The 11,035-nt window shown below is 48.6% G+C and overlaps 2 protein-coding genes across 3 annotated transcripts; both read right to left on the reverse strand.

Annotated features, from left to right (window-relative positions):
* Positions 1-517: 517 nt before the first annotated feature.
* On the reverse strand, positions 518-5,370 carry LOC144584735 (uncharacterized). Of its 2 annotated transcripts, none has more exons than XM_078381568.1 (4): positions 4,962-5,370; positions 3,723-3,861; positions 3,016-3,227; positions 518-2,271 (listed from the first exon to the last, which is right to left on the reverse strand). In XM_078381568.1, the coding sequence occupies exons 1-4, from the start codon at positions 5,150-5,152 to the stop codon at positions 2,064-2,066; spliced, it is 750 nt and encodes a 249-aa protein (XP_078237694.1). In that variant the 5' UTR covers positions 5,153-5,370; the 3' UTR covers positions 518-2,063. The 2 variants fall into 2 exon arrangements, with proteins under 2 accessions (XP_078237694.1, XP_078237693.1); XM_078381567.1 differs by having other exon boundaries at positions 3,723-3,876.
* Positions 5,371-5,537: 167 nt separating this feature from the next.
* LOC110082892 (uncharacterized) lies at positions 5,538-9,864 on the reverse strand. The gene is made up of 6 exons (XM_078381569.1): positions 9,645-9,864; positions 8,933-9,073; positions 8,109-8,255; positions 7,754-7,816; positions 6,341-6,523; positions 5,538-5,684 (listed from the first exon to the last, which is right to left on the reverse strand). The coding sequence occupies exons 2-6, from the start codon at positions 8,969-8,971 to the stop codon at positions 5,538-5,540; spliced, it is 579 nt and encodes a 192-aa protein (XP_078237695.1). The 5' UTR covers positions 8,972-9,073; positions 9,645-9,864.
* Between the last annotated feature and the right edge of the window lie 1,171 nt (positions 9,865-11,035).

Consider the following 11,035-nt stretch of genomic DNA (forward strand, 5'->3'; position numbering starts at 1 on the left):
CATTTTGCTTGTTTGTTTTTGGAGAGAAAAAAGGACCAGAAAATTTTGTTTTTCTAGCTTCCACCCTTGCCCCGCAGGAGCGCAGCCAGGATCAGCCGGAAATCATGCTCCACTTAAGCCTCTACCTTTTTGACTCTCAAGTGCAGCTTGCAAAAGGCTTCCAGCATGTGGAATGTTCCTTCTTCCTGCTTTTCTTTTTTGCTGGGATGATGATGGTGGTTCAGAGTGCAAGGGGCGGCTCTGGCACTCCCTCCCCTTTGAGTTAACCCCTTCTTTCCTGCAGCAGAATTTATGCTCGCCAGCTGTGCTTTTCAACCACTGTCTCCTTTTTCCCCCCTTGTCCTGTTTATTTGCTGGGCCAGCTTTTCTCCCAACTTCTGCTCTTCTGCCAATAATGAATAGTTTGATCTTGAGACCAACGGGCAGATGAGAAATATATATTCCCCCCCCCCCCAAGAACTGCATTCAACATTCAAGCAGGATTACACTGTTAATCCAATCACAGAATACAAACAGGTGTCCAAACGACTTATTTATTTATCCAAAAATGTTTTACACTGCCTTTCTCCTTAAAAAAAGGACCCAAAATGCATACATCATTAAAAAACACAATATCTGAAATTCAAATACTTTAAAAGGATTAAACAGGATATTAAAAATATTAGATAAAAATATTACAAAAGCAGTCTTTAATCTAAAACTCTATTTTTTTTAAGTCCCCAACTCTACCCACACTATTCAGTACTGGAAAGGCAAATACACAATTTGGCGTTACAGGTACTAGCCAATCAGTGCTGTTTATGCACCATTGACTTTCCTTTCAAACACAAGAGGCCCAGTTTTCTCAGAACTTGATCAGTAAGTAGGGCGGTGAACCCATGTAAATACAGCAAAATTAGTTTCTAACACTGTTCAGATTCTATATGTGCTTGACCACTGAAGGCAAACCATGGAGTTCCTGATACAAGATTTCGTTTTTAGTTCACATTTTGGTTTCTTGAATTGCAAGCTTCTGTGGCTCTCAGATTTTTTTTTTAAAAGCAATTTGATGATAATCCATGATTATTATTTTTTTTAAAACCCCTTTTCACCAGGTTTTGAAAATATATTGTTTTTATGTGTCCCGGGTAATATACTACAGACCCTGAGGGATGAAGGGTTGAAAATTACATACAAAGACATTTTTAGTAAACATCTGATATGAGCTGGTATAAAACAGGGATGCAAAACCTGATCATAAGGCAGGAATGAATAGAAACGATGAAACGAGGGACTTGGTCAGCTACCAAAATTGTGAATATTTAAAGTATACCAAAACAGAAAAGACAGCTAAGAGTCACATGGAACATCATATTTGACAGAAGAGTGTAGAATACGACTCCAGGATCCATAGGGCATCTGTTCTAAGACCACATTCCTGCAGATGCTGAAAAATGCAGAAGTATCAAACACTCGTACATTGCATGGTCTCTGGCTCCCTCTAATGCCCAGTTTTGGTAAATACACCCTGGAAATATGTATTTCTGGAGGTGGGGGTGTTATTTAGTGTTTTCAGGTAGTAGATAAGTGAATCAGTGGATAGCAGGGTCCTGCTTTACATACTCCAGCATGCACCTGTGGAAGGTGTGGTGCAGGCCGTGAACACTTGTAAGTTTTCAAGGTTCCCCAAAACCTTAATGGGTTTTGTACCAAAAAGGACAAAAACTTATGTTAGATATTCATATCCATGATTAGAGCTGAGCTATTGGTGTTGAAGAGACATGATCCAGGGAGACTTTTGTGCTTAAAAATATGCCTTTCAAAGGGCTCTCTGAAGATGGAAGATGCAAAACAGAGCAAGCTAACTGGCCACCTGTGGGAGGTCAAAGAAGCGCCTGCTTTGACTCTCACGCAGAAGCAGCTGTTAAGGATTTTTTTTTCTTTTAACGATGGGCTGTCTGTAACAACTGTTAATGCCCAGATCAGCCCACCCTCTGAAAAAGAAGAGGCAGAAAACACTCAGATGATGGTCTATGCATGGAGTGGCCAAATTCTGGCACTCCAGATATCTTAGACGATGACGCTCAAAATCCCCAGGGTTGTGGGCTCTGCAATCCGAAACATCTGGAGCACTGAAATGTCATCGTCCCTGCTGCAAACAAAGCTCCATGGGTGGGCAACTCTTTTGCAGCCTGCTTGCTGTCTTGCTCTTCTCCGCTACCAGTGGGGGTTCTAATTCCAGGAGCTTTTCCCATGCAGTGGAGAGGGTGAGGTCCCCAGAGTCTGTTGCCTCTGAAATTCAAGAAGAGAAGTAAGAAGCAAGGTGTGGACGCCATTTCTGCAAAAAGACCTGCAGGAGGCACAGCTATGGGAGAACTACCTTAATAAGCTGTAAACAAGGACAGAATGGCAATTTCTTCTCCTCTTTTCATAGACCGAGCAAGCAAAGTCTTGTGCTACGTTTAAGTGGAAAAAAAAATGAAGCCACTTCTTTCTCAAGAATTCTCTTTTAGTATGGATGAGAAAAACTGTGTCCTGTTACCTCGGGTAGGAACAGGTTTTCTTTTAAGGAGGAGCAACTCATGATTTCTGAGTATGAGTGACAAGGGAACACTAGGGAAAAGAAATCCTTTTTTTTTTAAAGTCTGCAAATTCAGCCGTTTTAGGAATGGCTGAGAGCAAAGGATCATGATGCTGCATCTGTTCAAGCGATCACCCCAACTGAACCGATGCAAATGGATTCAGTGTAAAAAAAAGTAGGAGCCCCAATGATGGAGGCAAAACCTATGGATTATGGGGGAGGAATCTCCAGCTGATTTGCATTTGCTTTCACATCATGTGGTGTACACAACAAAATGTGAATTAACCCATACCAGTCCTGTGACATACAAGCTAGAAAACTGAAACCGAAGCTTCTAAGAAGGTGATTTCTGGTTTGTTTTGTTAATGTGCTGCTGTAGAAATAAGGTACACACTTCTCATCTCGTTGCCCCTTGGTGTTTTTCTTTGTTGGGCAGAACCAAAGCAAGATCTTACTTTGCTTCTGTGTCTGTGTTGGCCAGATCCTCCCGGAACACGCAGAGGTGGTCCGGGCTGCCTCCGTGGTACCCTGCCTTCTCTGCCCGCAGGTCTCGGATCTGGCCCTGCAGGAGACGCAAGAGTTTTGGGGTGCTAAAACCGCTCTGGCTAGAGAAAGATGTTCCATTTAGCAGTCTGGAGCAGGAAGAGCGCAGGTGGGGGTAACAGCCCTGCAGAAAATGGGGTGGGGGGGAAGCAAAAGAAGCTCATTAAAGGAGTGTAAAAAGGTAGAATATTACAACATGAAGGCATGGGGATTTATATAAGGAAAGGTTATTTGTGCAATCACAATTCCCATTATAAGAGAGATCATAATGTGAGCCAACATGGGCCAGAATTTATAAACGATCCCATGTGATCTTGTCCAACGTCCTTCTCCCTCTCGGAGACCTTTTCTTGCAAGGGAGAGTCTTGTACGCCAAAGACTTCCAACAAAACTGGTTTATGAACTAACGAATCTCCAACCTCATTAATCCCAACACTGTTCTCACCTCTGGGTTTCTCTCTGCTTCCAAGCCTTATATTCTTTACGCCTCTTGCTCTCTTCGGTCTCTCCTGCAGGCTCCGAGCAAGACAGGGCGTCTCCCCCACCCGCCAAGGCTGGCATCTTGTTCAGCCAACCGGCGCTGGACTCAAAGAGCCAGCAGAAGGAATTCTTCCCTCACCTTCTCCTTCTGGACCGGAAGGATTTCGTGCTCCTGCATCTCCGCCTCGTGTCTCAGCTCCTGGAGGTAGTGCTGCGTGTCCTGACAAATTTCTCGCACGGCCGGGAGCGTGTGGCCAGAGGAGAAGACAGCCGGACTCCTTGGGAAAGACAAACTGTGCACCAAGAGAGAGATCAGTTCCAAGAACTACAAACAGACCGCAGGTCCTTGTTGTGCGGGCCAGTCAGGTTTCACGCCTAGGAGGTAACTTAAGCTGTATAATGCGAACTGTGTGTGTACCTTGGCATGCAGGGGGTAAGAGACAGGTGTGGAACGAGGGGCCCTGAAAGACAGAGCAAGACCGGCCGAGAGCAAGAGGCTGAAAAGTGGGGTGTTTTGGGTTGGTTTGAGTGAGGATGAGAGACCAAGAGGGGCTGAGGGTTGGATGAAATACAAAGGAACGCAGAGATGGGACAGGACATGAGTGAGGAAAAAGGGTAGTTATAGCCCCTGGATCCGCCACTGAATTGTCAAGAGGCCAGCAAAGGGAAAGATTCAAAGACCAGCCACTATCCCCGTTAGATGCCAAAGGTTGGCCTAGAACTGTGGCAGTGGACCCTTTTTGAGCTTGCATGGCCAAAACAAAACAAAAAAACAGCAGGCGGCATGCCGCCACCATGATGTGATGGAACCAGGAGTGGCGACAGAAGTGGCAGAGGAAGGGGGATCCTGGGCATGGAGGTGCCTCGAGACCGCGGTCCAGATCCGCCTGCCAAAGTGCCAGCACCGCAGCTGCGGCCGCCTTCTCAGGTTTGGCTGCGCAGGGGGGGGAGTAGCAATCCGGCGACTTATGGCTCACATGCCAGCAGAAAGGGCTCCGCGTGCCACAGGTTCGCCATCGCTGGCCCAGGAGATGAGAAGAGATGAGAAAAAAGGCCACGGTGGTGTAGCAGTTAAGAGTTCTAGAGCAGGACTCGAGAGAGCCGAGTTCCGATCCTCCCCTTCCACCCTGACAGTCCCCAGGTGACGTAGGCTGTCACAGTCTCTCAGGCTGGCCTACCTTCCAGGGTTGTTGTGGGGGTAGAAAAGGGAGAAAGAGTCAAAATATGCTGCCCTCCCCTCGCTGGCGAAAAGTTGGGATGGAAACACAACAGACCAGGAAGCTGAGGCTGGATGCAAGCTTTTGAAAAGCTAGCTCTGAGTAGTACTCTGTGTAGCCACAAGCCAAACGTAACCACACGCCCCATCTGCCTTTTTTACCTGTGTGGCCCCTGGGAGAAGCTAAGCCTGCCAGCCTTCCGGGGAAGCAGGTCCTGGAGTTGCCGGGCCATGGAGGCGACCTCCATGGCCAGCGAGCGTTCTGCCAGTTCAGCGCCGAACTTTCTCTCCTCGGCCCGGAGAATCCCCTGCTGTTCCTCGGCCTCTTGCAGTTTCGCTCTCATCTGCTCCATGTCTTGCACCCTTTCCTAAACAGAGGGAAGGATTACAGACCCTGAAACTCTGAAGTGCACCGTTAACGTTCACCACAACCCACGCTGGGAGGTGATGAACCACACGCACAAAGTATTTCTGCATTGCACAAGGATCCACAATGAAAAAATTGGGCAAGTAAACATTTCTCCTGTTATGAGAAATTTGTAATCTAGGTCGGGACACGAGATGAGGCAGTTGGACACACAGACCGTGGAGGTGAGGTCTGTAAGGTTTTTAAGCCAAAGGATTAATAGAAAAGATTGATCTAAAGCTTAGAAGGTTTGGAAGGAAGAGAACAGAAAAGCAGGAAGGGGAATCGGGAAGAGAGAGAAGGCATCACAGACTCTGACTCTCCTTTCCACGCTACGCTCTCCTCACCCGTTCCAGGTCATCCCGGAAGCGTCTCAGGGCCTGTTCTTTCTCCTTCTGTAGCTGCTCCCAGAGTTCTTCCACCGCCACCCTCTTCTCTGCCTGGAACAAACGGGCCTGGCTCTCCAGCTCCTGGATCCGCTTCGGAACAAAATGCCAGGCAGAACTGTTTTTTATTCCGCCCACCCAAACCTGACCACACTTTCTCCTAGCTGGGTGGTGAACCATGGGAGTGAAAATATACTTAGAGGCCGCTGCTAGAGCGCTGTAGCGCTATAGCCCAACCTCCTGAACTGGAGCGCTACAGCTATTTCTACCAACAGCTATTTCTAAGACAGGGTGCCCCACAGAATTCCTCCATTGCTCTCTCTCTCTCTCTCTCTCTCTCTCTCTCTCTCTCTCGGCAAAATATGGGGGTGTGTGAATTGTTGCATCCGAAGGGGGAAGGAAATTTATTTTTTAAAGGGGTCATCATCTCGGGGGTTTACATGGGCCAGGAGCCAGATCCATGTGGAGCCAGCTCCGTAATGTACAACGTTGTCCTCCAACCCACAGAGGGTTGTGGGGATGTGTCACAGGCGCAGGGCAGAAGGGGGAGAACCGGCAGAGCTTCGGAGAGCTTGCCTTTTGTGGCTGTGGGATGCCCGGGGCTGGTCATTCAACGCAGTCCATTTTCCAAGCTCTGCGAGGATGCCCTGCAACTCCTTTTGGGACACGGCGCTTGAACGTCCGGACAAAGGCCCCAACCATCTTATGGAGTTCCCTTTCCGAGTGGTTTTCGTCTCCGTGATTCTTACCGCGTGGAGGCTGGCCGTTTCGTCCCGCAAAGCAAGGGCAGTTTTCCTCTCTTCCTCCAGGGCTACCCGGAGGTCAGCCTGTGTCCTCCGGTCCTTCTCTAGCAGAGCCTCCCGCTGCATCTGGAGGGCAGCCCTCGCTTCTGCTTCCCACTTCTTTCTCTCCTGAAGCAGAGTGCTCTGCACCTAAGGGCAGGATGAGGGCCAAATCAGCTCAGGGTTCCAGGCCTGGGAAGAGTAGGTTGATCACATCATGTCCCTATGTCTCTGCCAGTGGTGTAACGTTACATTTAGAGACGCAGGTGTACATTGTGACCATCCCCATAACCAACCTAACCACCCCTCGCTCTTCCAGAACAGTGTCAAAATGCCCTGCCTCTGTCTCTTCCCTTCTTTTAGTTGGTTGGTTGACGGTGAGTCCGTTGAAGTTTGTTGCTAAAAGCAGCCATGTTTGTGTTTGGTGTGTTCAGAACTGTAAGTAAAGAAAATGTTTTATATACTTCCTCCTACATTTGTCTCAGATTGCGTTATTGAGACTGTAAGTGCCAGTTAGTGAGAAAAAGGGGTGGTCTGCTCTGTGGAACTTATAGCTATTCTGCTGTGTGAATCCCTACGCTTCTGCTGGACAGCTAAGAGAAGTTTAGCTAGAAATTTCCCAGCATCTGAAACAACTGCTAGATCCATTAAGAACAAGAGAGTCCCTGCCCTTAATGTTACAGTCAAAAGGCATAAAATGACAGTGAGTTTTTTGTTATGCCTAGACACCCATGATACGATAGAGTTTGGCACCCAGAAAAAAACTTAGCTTTATTTTGTGGATGTGGTTGTGGTTAAAGCAACTCCCCGATGAAGGCATTACTGAGAAAGAACTGATCTACTCAAGACATTGCCTAAATCTGCATTTAAACAAATAAGGTGGTTCCTGCTCTTTTCCTGAGATTGTTTCTGCATAAAAGAGCGCAGATTTTATTGGTTTTAATGGTGGCAGAGAAGAGCTTGGAAAATGTAGATACAGTAGGACCTCCGTATCCATGGGACCAGTATCTGCGGTTTCACTTATCCTTGCTCTGAAAATATGTAAAATATTAAAAGAAAAAAATCTAGAAAAAAACTACTTTACATGGTAATACATGTATTACCAGAACTGACCATTAGAAGGCGCCAGAGACCATGCTTTGAATACTGGTTAGTGAAGAATACATAGTGGCCAGTTCTGGTAGTGCAGGTCAAAAAAATATTTCCCATTTTCCCCCCACCTGCTTGCTTGCCTGCCTAGTTCACTATTATCCATGATTTTCAGGATCTACGGTGGGACTTTGAACCACTCCTCAGTGGATATGGGTCTTACCGTACTTTATAATAAGAGCTTTTACTCATTGCTTTTCCTAGGACAGGAGATCTCGAGAGAGAGTCTACCTCTTGCAGTACTTGTTGCTTTTCACACTCCAGCGCCTCCCGCAGGTGCAATAATTCTTTCTCCTGAAAGCAAAATAATGTTTTTTAAAAGTTTGTTTCACATACATGATTGCCGTAAGCCAGCCAAACAAGAAGAGATGATTCCCCCAATGAAAAGCACTGGGTTTCCCTGTGTTTGGCCTTTTGTTGTGCAGTCACTGGGTTTGATTCCAATTCTATCCATACCAAATCTGATGCCAACTCCAGAGTAAACAGCCAATGTCGTCGACACCAGAGAGAAGCAATGGGGGGGGGAGAGAAGAGACCCTTCCAGGACTCAGGCATCCCTTTGTAAGGGAAGGAACGGCCTGGCTACCTTCTCTCGCAAGGCCTCATCCTGCTGCCTCTCCAGCTGGCGCTTGTGGTCCCCTTGCAGCCTTTCCACGTCACGCAGCTCAGCCTCTAAAGCAGAGATGGTCGCACGCAACCTCAAGAGCTCCCGGTCCTTCTCGGACAAGATGGCCTGCGCGGGGAGGAGAGCAAGGCATTCAGTGGCATTCCATGGAGGCATCTGCTGAGGGCCCACCCCCGGAAAGCAAAAGGGCCTCCGGAAAACCCCATTCAGGGCCACCATCCTCTTGCTTCTGGTCGGGAGTGCCAGCTGCCGGCTCAAACCGGGCCCAGACCACATCAGGAGAGATCACCGCTGTTCTGACAACCTTTTGGTCACGGTCAACTCAGGGGCACCTCGGTTCAAGCGAGCTGCCCCATCTCATACATCACCTCTCAAAGGTGAGGTGTGAGATGCTACGAGAGTCCGGCACCTGGCACCTGGCTTCTCAAAAATCTGACCATGTAGAAGTGCAAGAGTCATGCAGGCGCCTGCCGGTGACGGCTGTCTTCCCTCACGTTCTGCCTTTTGCCTTCACTAGAGAAATGTGGGGTAAAAATGGTAGGAAAGAAGGAAGGAAGGAAGGAAGGAAGGAAGGAAGGAAGGAAGGAAGGAAGGAAGGAAGGAGTGGATGATGGATACAAGGAAGGAAGGAAGGAGTGGATGATGGATGCATGGAAGGAAGGAAGGAGTGAGCAGGACACCTCGGCGCATTGTTTCTAAACACTACTCCGCTTCCCTTCTGAAATCCAAGCGGAGCAGCGTGGTGGCCAGATGGGTTTTTCAAGATGGCGCCCATGGGCACCCACCTCCTGCCGCCGTTTGCTCTTCTCAGCCTCTTCCTTCATGGCGGTGAGCTCTGCGTGAGCGTTCCTCAGCTGAAGCTGCAGAGAGGACAGTCTGTCCTCCAGGAGGTGCAGCCGGGCCTCCCGCTCTTCCCACTGCGATACCTGCCGGAGGTAGGCAGGAGCATCCAGGTAGAGAGAAAGGTTGACATAAAAGACGTCAGTAATTGGCCATTCACAAAACTGGAAGAGTTAACACGATTTTGTATACCGTGCTCGGTCATCAAACCGAAACGCGACGGCAGCCAAGACGTCAGAAGAAGGCTGAGACTTGGAAGGGCAGCCGTGAAGGAGGCATCTGTCCCAGTACCTTCCAACACATCATGTGGCAGTGAGTTCCGTAAGCTCATCCTCCAAGGCAGCCCAAGTCTGACTTCAGAGAGCCTGCGTTTGGAGACCTTGCTATGCCATAATTGCACAGTCCTTGGGGGCTCAAATGGCACCACCCCCTCCTTGGGACTTTAATTCATTCATTCATTTATCCCATTTCCTTAGGCACGAAGCTGCCTCTCACTCCAGTTTGACAGGTAACCTGGACTCTGAGCTTTGGGCTAGCCAATTTCCTTTTGGGCTACTGAAAGTCCCGAGGCCCTGGGTTGTTGGCCAGCATTTCTGTTCCTGCCTCCCTTCCCCCCCCCCGCCCACAAAGAGACCCCTCCTGACACCTGGGAAATACCTTGCCACTCCTGTTGTCCTCCCAGGGAGCGTCTGTCCCTCTGGCGTCCGTGGCTCGGCTCGGAGTCCGTGTCCCAAAGTGGCCGGATCTCCTCCTGCTGGCCAGTCTCCCAACGTCTCCCTCCTGGCCTGACCCCCTGGAGAGAGCGAAGACTTGCAAGGGGCAGAGGAGCAAAAGGAGCCCTCCCTGCGCCCACCCTTCGCGCCCACCGGCCAGTCCCCGAAATGGCAACGCGTGGCCTTCTCAGGGGTGGGCCCCCCTCTGTGTGGAATCCCCTCCCGGTGAAGGTGCAACAGGAACCCTTCCCTCCTTTTCTCCCATTTAATTACCGACATCCCATTATTTGGGGGTTAACTGTCTGTTTGCCAACCATCTTCTGTATCACCTGGATCTTATACATAGGTTACGGTTGTTTTTAATTTGGTTTACTGTTTTAATTGATGCCTATTATTGCATTTCATTTTATGCTTATCTCTACCAGAGAAGTGGCTTGGCCACTAGATCATCAAGGAAGAACAAACTGACCGACCGACCGAATGAATGAATGAATGACTGCAGCATTTCAGCTTATCTGTTCTTGATCTGCTTTCCTTACCAGCATGTGCCCAGAACAGAACAGCCTTCCCTCACCTGACATCTTTTAGATGCCATGAACTACAGCACCCATCATCCCCAGCCAGCTGTGCAGAACCCAATAAATCTGAAAGGCAACAACCTTGGGGCCTATTTATTTACTCATTCATTCATTCATTCATTCATTCATTCATTCATTCATTCATTCATTCATTCATTCATTCATTCATTCGATTTATATACCACCCATCTAGAACGTGCCTGCTCTTTAACGACCACACAGCTTCTATAAACTCTGGGAAAAACAAACATGCAATGGATTAATCCCATAAACGAAGCCATGGGCTTGAATGGGCAAGATCTCAGCCCAGCTGCTAACGACAAGACCTTCCAGAGGTCACTGGGTCATAAGGCCAAATAAAGCCAGAGCAGAATTCACTGTATAGAACGAAAGTCCGAGGCCCCCGTCAGCCAGCCAGGTTGTGCCGACACTGCAGTCGAAGGCCGAAGACTACTCACCTCAGTGGGTCCCTCGTGGCGCCTGGTCCAGCGGCTGTTTGAGGAAAAGAAGAGAAGAGAAGTTCGAACGCTCATCGCTTTGGCAGCAGGCAGAGATCTCCCCTCGCCATCTCAAAGCCAGCCCCCCCTGATTTCTGTTTACAACAAGGGGGTGCAACATATGTTCCCCAAATCTAGATACCGCCAGACTTCCATGCCAGTCAGCTCCAAGTGGTGTGACCCGTGATGAAGGATGGTCGTGGATGATGGGGGAAATAGTCTAAACAAGGTCCAGAAACTAACTTTTATGGGACCAAGCA

Source organism: Pogona vitticeps, chromosome 14 (assembly GCF_051106095.1).
Source record: "Pogona vitticeps strain Pit_001003342236 chromosome 14, PviZW2.1, whole genome shotgun sequence".
Classification (NCBI taxonomy): domain Eukaryota; kingdom Metazoa; phylum Chordata; class Lepidosauria; order Squamata; family Agamidae; genus Pogona; species Pogona vitticeps.

Excerpts from the sequence above, each read along its gene's own strand:
- LOC110082892 (XM_078381569.1), bottom strand. The coding sequence starts at position 8,971 with ATGAAGGAAGAGGCTGAGAAGAGCAAACGGCGGCAGGAG. Across the intron at positions 8,256-8,932 it reads AGAGCAAACGGCGGCAGGAG|GCCATCTTGTCCGAGAAGGA; the intron begins GTGGGTGCCCAT and ends CTCCCCGCGCAG. Across the intron at positions 5,685-6,340 it reads AAACGGCCAGCCTCCACGCG|CGGATCCAGGAGCTGGAGAG; the intron begins GTAAGAATCACG and ends TTTGTTCCGAAG.
- LOC144584735 (XM_078381567.1), bottom strand. The coding sequence starts at position 5,152 with ATGGAGCAGATGAGAGCGAAACTGCAAGAGGCCGAGGAACAGCAGGGG. Across the intron at positions 3,877-4,961 it reads TTCTCCCAGGGGCCACACAG|TTTGTCTTTCCCAAGGAGTC; the intron begins GTAAAAAAGGCA and ends CTTGGTGCACAG. Across the intron at positions 3,228-3,722 it reads TTCCGGTCCAGAAGGAGAAG|GGCTGTTACCCCCACCTGCG; the intron begins GTGAGGGAAGAA and ends CATTTTCTGCAG.